This window comes from Nelumbo nucifera, chromosome 6 (genome assembly GCF_055504915.1).
Source record: "Nelumbo nucifera cultivar China Antique chromosome 6, China Antique-T2T, whole genome shotgun sequence".
NCBI lineage: Eukaryota > Viridiplantae > Streptophyta > Magnoliopsida > Proteales > Nelumbonaceae > Nelumbo > Nelumbo nucifera.
Genome location: NC_142654.1, coordinates 27,801,094 through 27,810,679, shown reverse-complemented (window position 1 = coordinate 27,810,679; position 9,586 = coordinate 27,801,094). Strand labels below are relative to the sequence as shown.

At 38.1% G+C, this 9,586-nt stretch overlaps 1 protein-coding gene across 1 annotated transcript; it reads left to right on the top strand.

The window, feature by feature from the left end:
* The first annotated feature begins 1,777 nt into the window (after positions 1-1,777).
* Positions 1,778-3,464, top strand: LOC104598553 (L-lactate dehydrogenase B-like). Its single transcript, XM_010260676.3, has 2 exons — positions 1,778-2,540; positions 2,649-3,464. Exons 1-2 carry the CDS (start codon positions 1,929-1,931, stop codon positions 3,090-3,092), a joined length of 1,056 nt encoding a protein of 351 aa, XP_010258978.1. The 5' UTR covers positions 1,778-1,928; the 3' UTR covers positions 3,093-3,464.
* Positions 3,465-9,586: the final 6,122 nt, after the last annotated feature.

The window sequence follows — 9,586 nt, the reverse complement described above, 5'->3', positions numbered from 1 at the left end:
AGATTCTTCATTATTGTATGTTATCAATTATTGCCATTTGTAGCAGACTTTTTCTCTTCATAATTATTGCCATATCCTTTATGCCTATATTTTGGCCAGAATTTTTTTTGCTTAAACATGTTCTTGTGACGCTTTAAGAGTTTCTATCAATCACAGTGGTGTTGGAAAGGCCTTTGTTTATGTAACTTGGTTTTCTTGTGCCTCTTCTTCTCTTCAAAGGAACGTCTGTTTAGGGGGGAAATCAGAGCAGTGATATGTCAATTCAGATGTATTCTCATTTGGAGATATTACCATCAAGGGCGGAGCCCAAGTTATTGGGTGGGGGTCCTTGGCCTCTCCAAACGTTTCTCATCTCTATACCCTTAACCAGGGGTAATCCATCCCATATGCCCACAATCAGGTTTGGCTAATACTCTCTCCCCCCCCCCCCCCCGGCGCTTCAAACTTTTCAAAGAAAATGTTATAGGGTTCATATTTTTAACCCTGACCTTAATAGAAAGTTCAAATCAAACTTTTGGTTGGAGTTTAGATGGAGAATACTTTCTATAGATGCACTATAGAAGTTTTCGCCTAACCTTCATTTTCCATTCTCCATTCTGTCATCTCTAAGAAAAAGGGAAAAAAAAACTGAACTCCCTCATCTCTTGGCCCCCCAAGGGAAAATTCCTGGTTCCCCACTGATTACTACCATGAAAGATGTCATCTGGGGTGGGGTTGATCAGGAGTCCAAGAATATCTCAGGTGCTGGTTCTATCTTCAGTGAGCTATTGTTATAGTCAGATTATAAGCACATGGCATAACGAGTGGTAAGTATGGGAGAGAAAATTATATCTTACAGGAAAGGAGAAATAGCCCAAGGGCCAGTTATCAAAATTGTTCCAAGTGTCACCTTCAAGCTCAAAACCTGAGCCATGAAAGTTTCCAAATTCCAACACTCCTCCCCTCTCGAAGAAACTCTGAAAAAGTAAGAGCCTGGAAGTCAATAAAGAATAAAGATGGAGACCTTTCTCATCTCTCAGAAAAGAGGGAAGGAATCAGGACTCAGGAGTCGTGTCGTGCACCCCAAGAGTCCTAAGACTTGGTTGAATTCTAGCTGATAGCTTCCGTGAGGGGAACATGGATTTTCTCCAATGCTCCCACTCGTCTAGTACGGACATTCACAAAATATTCAAAACAAGGGGCGCAACTCGGCCCCTCCTTTTCCCTCGCGCCAATTGTTTCGTATCCATCCATCTTGAACAGTTCAAAATTTCAAATAGTTTCTTTTTTTCTGTTTTGTTTTGGTAAAAAACAGTACAAATAGTTTATTTCATAAAAGGAACTTTTCCATGAGACAAAATGGTTATCGGTCAATAAGCAATCGCATTCTTCCTTTCTACACCTACTCTTCTGGAATGAATCTCTTCTGGAAGACGAAGACCAAAGAATTATTCCAAACATATGCTTTTTATTCTGTTAATATACTTTTCTTATTTCACATAGACCGTTGATCTGGGGATTGGAACCCCACTTTGACTCTATATTGCATTTTGCTGGCAACCGATGGAGACTCAGGGAAGGAGAGAGGAATTGCCGGGACAATTCCGCCGTTTGAGGGACTATTGATCCCATTACTTAGCGGACGAGGTGTCGGTGAAGCACATGAATCGAAATTATTGGAAGAATTGACTTCTAACTTCTAAGAGTTTTTGTTGATTTTGGCGTGTGATTCAGATTTCCTGGGTGGTACGAGACTCTTTTAACTTTAATTAAAAGTAGTCCAACCGTCCAAATGCCCTTGTTCAGACTTTCTACTTGTTTAATTGTTTTCCTTCTATGGTTGGTGTCTGGTGACTATAAATGATGAAACCGCCAAGTTAATGAATTGTCTCCAGCTAAACTAAATAGAAATTAGAAAAGATTAACAGTTATTGTTCGTGTCGTTCCTCATGAAGAAGAGTTCTTCGTCAGCATTTCTGGGCCAGGATTTGGGCCTTGATATAGCTCAATCCTTCTTCAAGCCCATCCAACGAACCGAACCTCCGTCCCCCACCAAGCGCCACACCAAAATCTCCGTCGTCGGCACCGGCAATGTTGGCATGGCCATCGCTCAGACCATCTTGACCCAAGGCCTCGCCGATGAACTCGCCCTCGTCGATGCCAAGGCCGACAAACTCCAGGGCGAGATGCTCGATCTCCAGCACGCTGCCGCGTTTCTGCCTCGTACCAAAATCATCGCCTCCGTTGAGTACGATGTGACTGCCAGGTCAGACCTCTGCATAGTCACCGCGGGAGCGCGTCAGATTCCTGGGGAGTCCAGGCTCAATCTACTACAGCGGAATCTTGCGCTATTCTCGCATATAATACCCCAGCTTGTACACTACTCCCCCCACTCCATACTGATGATTGTTTCCAACCCAGTTGATGTGTTGACTTACGTTGCATGGAAGCTCTCGGGGTTTCCATCGAACAGGGTGATCGGGTCTGGAACGAATCTCGACTCTTCAAGGTTCCGTTTTCTAATCGCGGATCATCTCGACGTCAACGCCCAAGATGTGCAGGTACGTACGTACGTACGTTTACGTAGTAAAATTTTCTAGGGTTTTATTCAAATTTGCTTGGGAAGAATGAAATTGAAAACTGGGTGCGTCACGTTACGTTGTAACCAGGCGTATATTGTTGGGGAGCACGGTGATAGTTCGGTGGCGCTGTGGTCGAGCATAAGCGTGGGAGGAGTGCCAATTCTGAGCTTCCTGCAGATGCAGCAGATTGCATACGAGAAGGAAACGCTGGAGAAGATTCACAGAGCGGTGACAGAGAGTGCATACGAGGTGATACGTCTGAAGGGCTACACGTCGTGGGCAATCGGATACTCGGTGGCTAGCCTGGCACGAGCTTTGTTGAGGGACCAAAGGAGTATACACCCGGTGTCTGTGCTCGCCAAGGGCTTTCATGGAATTGAGGGTGGGGAAGTGTTCTTGAGCTTGCCTGCCCAACTTGGGAGGGGCGGGGTCTTGGGCGTAGCCAACGTGCATCTCACCGACGAAGAGGCGCAACGCCTCCGTCATTCGGCCAAGACCATCTTGGAGGTGCAAAGCCAACTTGGAATTTAGTCCATACCTGTCTACTACTGTATCTATTACGTACGTTCCGTTTGTTTGCACTGGGTATACTTTTTGCTTCGTATTTATCCTTGTTTTAATTTGTCTGTAAAATAGGAAATTAAATGATTATTGTGGCCTCTAATTATGAAGGAGGAATGAGGAGGAAGATTTTTTGTTTGGGGGAGTAAAGTAATTAAGAAGCTAAATATGTATCATAAAATATAGGAAGCAAATTGATGTGGTACTGTGTGGTCACCTTATATATACAAGAGAATTTAGAATTTAGGTGGAAGTGGTGCAAATTTTGCATCACTTTTTTTAGATACAAACGTTGCACTGCTAATGAATGATAATGAGCCAAAATATGCAAATTGTGCATCAGTTTAGATTTCTTTTTAGCAAAAAATTTAAACATCAGTTTATATTTGTGTTGCAAACAAATACAGCCTTACGTGTTAACCATTAATTAGTTTGTTTTTACACTTTTAGGGCCATGTGATAACAGCTGAAATGGATGAACTGAAAAAACTTATTATTTTATCTTTTAGTGAATTAAGGAAATTTTTAGAGTTGATAAAGTTGTACAAGGCAACATAATATGTCCATAGTGCCTAGGATATTTACAAGTATAATAAGACAAAAGATGAGCTTGTATGCTCTTAGTTGTAGATATACAGATGAAGTTTCTAAATTGGCTTTGGAGATGTGCTCAAAATGCACTTTGATCAATCCATGTACGGGTCCATTACTAGAAGATTTAACTTCTTTAATTACTGATACTTCAGCATCCAAGAAAACTCGTACCAGCTTCCAAGCCCATGATAACTACACGGAGTTCTGCATCAAAACTATCAAGAGATCTGCAAATTGACCCTTGGGATGCAATGGCCTGCCTATCACCAGGTTGTTTGATGATAAAACGGATGTCTCCAATGTCTGTGCATTGATCATAAGATCCATTAGTGAATGCTAGATAATGATCTTCAACTATTGGGCATAGAGATAATGTATATTAGTCAACAATTATTTCATTTGCTTTGTCCACCAAGGAGACAGGATCCGCATCCTCATTAAGATGAAACTTCCCAGATCATATTAGCACTACCTAGAATTTGGAGAAAAAGCATAATATGATATCTGCATTAAAATATTGTTCAAATGATCGAAGCCTGTCCAATATGAGTTGTTATAGATGTTCACCATTCATTGTACTAGGATTTATACAAAGTTGAGCTCGACACCAAATAGCTCTTACAAAGTGGCATTTAAAAAATAGTTGTGAAAATGTCTCCACTTCCTGATTGCAAAAAAAATGCAAGACAAATAGAGAAATCTTTATGAAATGGGCAAATTTCTTAAAGTATCCCTAAGTTTTAAGAAATCAATGTGTAGCTTCTTTACACCTACAACCTGCTTGTCATAGAGAACTGGCCAAGATAGATGGATTGTGGCGCATTGCTTGTGTATTTGAGCCTCCAAAGTTCTAACCAACCAGACCAGTGAATAAGGAACCTTAATTTTTCAAACAAAAAATATAAATTTGATGGTTAAAAGGGGATCCAATGAAAATTCTACAACTTTTCCAGCTTTTTTCTTTTTGAGATTGATGATGATGATGGTGATGATTTTTTCCGGTAGGTGGGAGTATGCTCTACTTCTCGTTTGGGATTTGGGAAGGGACCCGCCTCAAGTGGACAATTGAGGCTTGGGAACATGGGAGACAATCAAAGCACTAGCTAGACAAAAAAGGAACCAGTACCACTGCCCTTTCCCTTTTCATTAGACTGTTGCAGTGCAAAGCAACAACCGATTACATAGAAGAAGTAGCTCAAGCAAGAGTAACAAGACTTCATCACTTTAATGTATCTCCCAACACCAAGAAAACTTGGAGGAGCGGAACTGAAAACTTGTAGCATGTTGCCCGTGTAGCTTCTTTATGGGTATTCACAACCGTGCATGTAGACATAGCACTCTGAGTACCGTTGATCTTGATGCTTTCAAGGCTTGATCCAAATAGTTGGATTGGTTCCCACATCCACTAAGGTGTTAAATGTTTCATTTTGAAAATTTAAAGAAGAACGATGGGTAAAATCATTTTTTCCATATTTTCGCTAATAGATGCTAATGATACGGAAGACTTAGTCAATTGTCAAAAAATTCAGGGATACTTTAAGACAATATGTAAATAGTAGGGGTAGAGTTAGTCAATTTCCTAAAACTTAGGGATACTGATATCATGGGACAAAAGCCTCCCCTCCATTAGTAATTCATCAAAATCTGTATACATGTGACATCACATGTGAGTTAATTTTTTGAGAAACCCAATTTTGCCCTTTATGATCCCTTTAGCAATTCAAATCATACTCTCTCATCTTTTTTTATGCTGCAATTTAACTCCACAACAAACACAAGCTTCATCTGGTTTGTTTCTTTCCTTTCATCACAAATAATAAGGGTATCCCGCTCAAAGTTGCTCTTTTGCAACATCGAATTCAAAGTTCTTGGTTTATTTGGTTGGGGGGATGATGGAGGATCCAATTGAGGTCAGGGCCTTAAAGTTGTTGGGAGTGGGGTACATTGAATTCAAAGTTATTGGTTTATTTTATCAGTTGGGGGAGTGATGGAGGAGCCAATTGAGGATAGGGCCTTAAAGTTGTTAGGATTGGGGTTCGATTTGACAAATGGTTTTAAGTTGAAGCACGCAAAAGGGTATATCCAATGGAAAGTTGGTTGTGTTAGATGAGAAGAATAAGTGGGACATTGTGATTCATGGAGGGGTGATGTTTCTCGGCATCTCAATGATATCAGGTGTGATTAAAAGGGACTAGAATGTGCTTGAGTTCATTCAGATGATGGGTTTGAATCAGTTCTAGCTTTTGTTGTGATTTGAATAAGTTGTTTATATTATTTAAGCAAGGATTAAACACTAGAAAAAGAGCTCTCCCTAACATTGCGGAGATGTTTGCACTAATTCCTCTGTAAATAGACAAAATCCCTTCTATCTTTTTAATTTATATATGTTTTTTAACTCCTCTATTTTCATTGCAAATGGGTAATGGCTTCTTTTGGATCAAAACTAAGTGACACCCCTAGAAATCTTGTTCCATATTAAAACCTCCCAAAGGAAAATCCCATGCTTGATTGTGTTTATAGGGTTTAAAGTTCAATAAATATTCCTTTTATTCTTTATCAACTCTCTACTCTAACCTTCTTTTTATTCCAAGCTCTTTGAAATATTCGTCGAAAAAGTTGTTGGATGGGTCAAGACAAGACGACCAAAAGAAATATGAGGAGAGATTTGCTTGTCTTGGAAATATGTAGTAAGGTAAAAAGGACTTTTTAATGATTCCATTAGATTTGACAGGAGAGGTCTTAGTCCAATTTGAAAAGAGAGGGGATGTTTTAGTATTTATGTGGAAATTCAAGAAGGGAGTTTTAAGTGTTTTACCCTATATATTATTATCTATATAATTGGTTTGGGTTTTAATTGATTTGGAACATCAAGAACTAGTCCCAACTCAATTATTAATTAAGACATAATCGATTTGGTTGATTTGGTTTTGTCAAATATATCAAACCCATTAATAGCTTTGAACCATGTTTTTAAAAGGCTAAAGGCATGGTTAAGGTGTAGTGGCCCAAAAATGATGAGAGGGGGGGGGACAGGGAGAGAGGTAGAAAGGAGAATGGGAAAAAGAGAAGAGAGTTTTCTCCCAACCCATATACTGTCTTTTATTCACTCAAAATTTGGAGGTACTTTAAACCTCAAATTCCAAGCTCGCCTCCTCCATTTTCAAGTGGAAGTTGTTGCAACCAGAAGTTCTCCCTAGTTCAAGAACTCATTTAAGCTTCATCCTATTTCATCCCTAGCTGCTAGAAAACTTTTGACAAAGTACATGCGAAAAGTAAGTCTTTCATTTTAGCTTTTAAACTTGATTTCGTAATATGTTTTTTTTTTTTTAGATTTTCTGGATTACTTGAAGTTCTGAAATGTTGGAGAACCATCGTTTACAATTTCTTCTTGACTGAGAATAGAGGCAGAGAGGCGAGGGTCTTAATGCCTAAGACTCAATAACATCACCTCAAAATCAATCTTATGAGAAGTTGAAAGCATTTCCTCCAGATTTAAGAAATTCATGCAACCATTTCTATTTTTCTTTGTTAGGAATCGAGCCTGAACAACTCCCATATTCAGCTATTATAGTAGCTTGGAGAGAGGGGTGTAACACATTCCCTCTCTCAATCATTCCGGATTTATAATCTCTTGATTTGGTGTCATTCCCACGGAGAACGAAGTTACTATCAAAGCAAGTAAATCGATTTTTCAGATTTGAAAACGATAGCCCATTTCCTCTAAAAAATGGGTGGCGACTCCATTTTTTTGAGCCGACCATGAACTTTTCGGAGTTTACAGATATAAGCCTTAAAGTGCGGCGAGGCATAAGCCTCAAAAATTAAATGAAGATATTAATTGAAGTTTATAAATGATATAGCATGAAATAAATAAATGATAGAAAGAACATGTGATAAACCAAGATAGAATGATATAAGAGGTACAAATATCCATAAAATTGAAATCTATAAGCAATGGATTATAGGATTTTAGCATTCAACAAAATAATTATAACTAATCAACTAACACTCATAAACCTTTTATATTTCAAATTTTGAGATCCAAATTTTTCAAATTGTTCAAATGACCCATCATAATATTTTATATTATTAAAAATTCCCTTCATCAATATTTCTTTTAGGAATGGGATCATCTAATGAATCAACCATATAATTGATACTAGATTTGTAGTTACCTATTTAGGAAAAAAGGAACACTACTCAATTGAATTTATCTATGCAAAAAGAACAAATAAAAAGAAAAGAAATCCATTAAGAAGAGAAATGAGAGATGAAAACGTGGTAGAGTATTTTTCTTGTGGAGAAAATAGAGAAAATAACAAATATAGGATATTAGATCACCCAAAAGTATAAAATGATAAGAAAAAACCCACTTAATTTGACTAAAAATAAGGAAAGAATGTTGAAGTTTCTTTGTGGCCATTATTGCATTGAATCTTTTAAAACCCTAAGAGAAATTAAGGCCCCATTCGCTTTTCAATAAGTTATTTACCTTGGTAAATGCATTTACCCGAGCAAGTGTTTTTTGGGAAACATTTACACAGGTAAGTGCATTTACCCATGTTTTTTTTTATTTCCAAGGTAAATCCATTATCAAAAGGGGCATTTTTGTCCCATCCAAGTGTTGGCAACTTTTCTCCAAGTGGGAAAGTTAACATTTACTCGGGTAAGTGATGCCCAGAAAAATAAACTTTCCCTAATCACTGCATAAATTTGAGAAAAGAGTATGGGTTTCTTGGTCAATGGAATTCACTTTGACCAACTTTCCCCCCTTTCAAAATCCAAAAAACAAGCGCCCCCTAAGAACTTCATTTGCCCTATTAGCTTTTCATTTTATGGTAAAAGACTTAACACCCCCTCAAATTTATGCTAAATACTAATACTTCCCCTCCTTTTTTAAAATGGACTAATGCCTCCCCCATTGGGTGATATCATGGGACAGAAACATTCCCGCAATTATATTTTTGTGAAGACCCGGTTGTATGCAACCACACCTACCGTTAAATATTTTTAAAAGCCCATTTTTGCCCCTAGGTTGCTTTAGGAACTGTATGAGTGTTCAATTGAACAATCAGCTCTCCTCCATCTCCATTTTCTCATTTGCTATTCCAATAATGTACATAATGTAGTTGGGTTAGGACCAGATCTGATTTCCTCGGTGACAGTGATTCAATGAAGGACCCACCGGCCTGAGATTCCCAAATGTATTTCATCATCACTATGCTTTATTGTAACAATAAACTTCTATTGTTAAGTTGAGTAAAATCAAACACCTAACTGTTCAATTATGCTCACATCAAAACCAGTAGATAAGGCTTCCTTGAACTCCTTGCTTCCAGACCTTGCAATGGTACTGAGATTGTTCACCAGATCAGATGTTCTCGTGCCAACACCACTTTCAATAATAGATAACGTATAGAGTGTTGTTGGTCTTGTCATGGACGATATCGATGAAGGGCTCGGATTGTTCATTCAGCTTGCTCTTGTCTGTCAAAGAGCATCGGAAATTGGAAGCAGTTTGCATCCTTTAAAGGTACATTATTCGGACAAATTTGTTCAACATTTAACTTGTAAACCCATTAGAGCATATTTGTCTTTTGAATTATTCGATTGAACAAATGTGTCACAAAAGAGGTATTAGCCCATTTTGAAAAGATAAGGGAGGTCTTAGTATTTAATATAAACTTAAGGGAGGTTTAAGTCTTTTACCCTTCATTTTACTCTTTTTATTTGGCCCATAACTAACAAAGTTCCCCAGCCCTCTCATATATTTTAATAAACTTTAAACAAAACATATAATATATATTTTGCATTAAATAACTTAATAATCATTGGTTTTTGAGGCTTATGCCCAAGGTTCAAAGTATCGA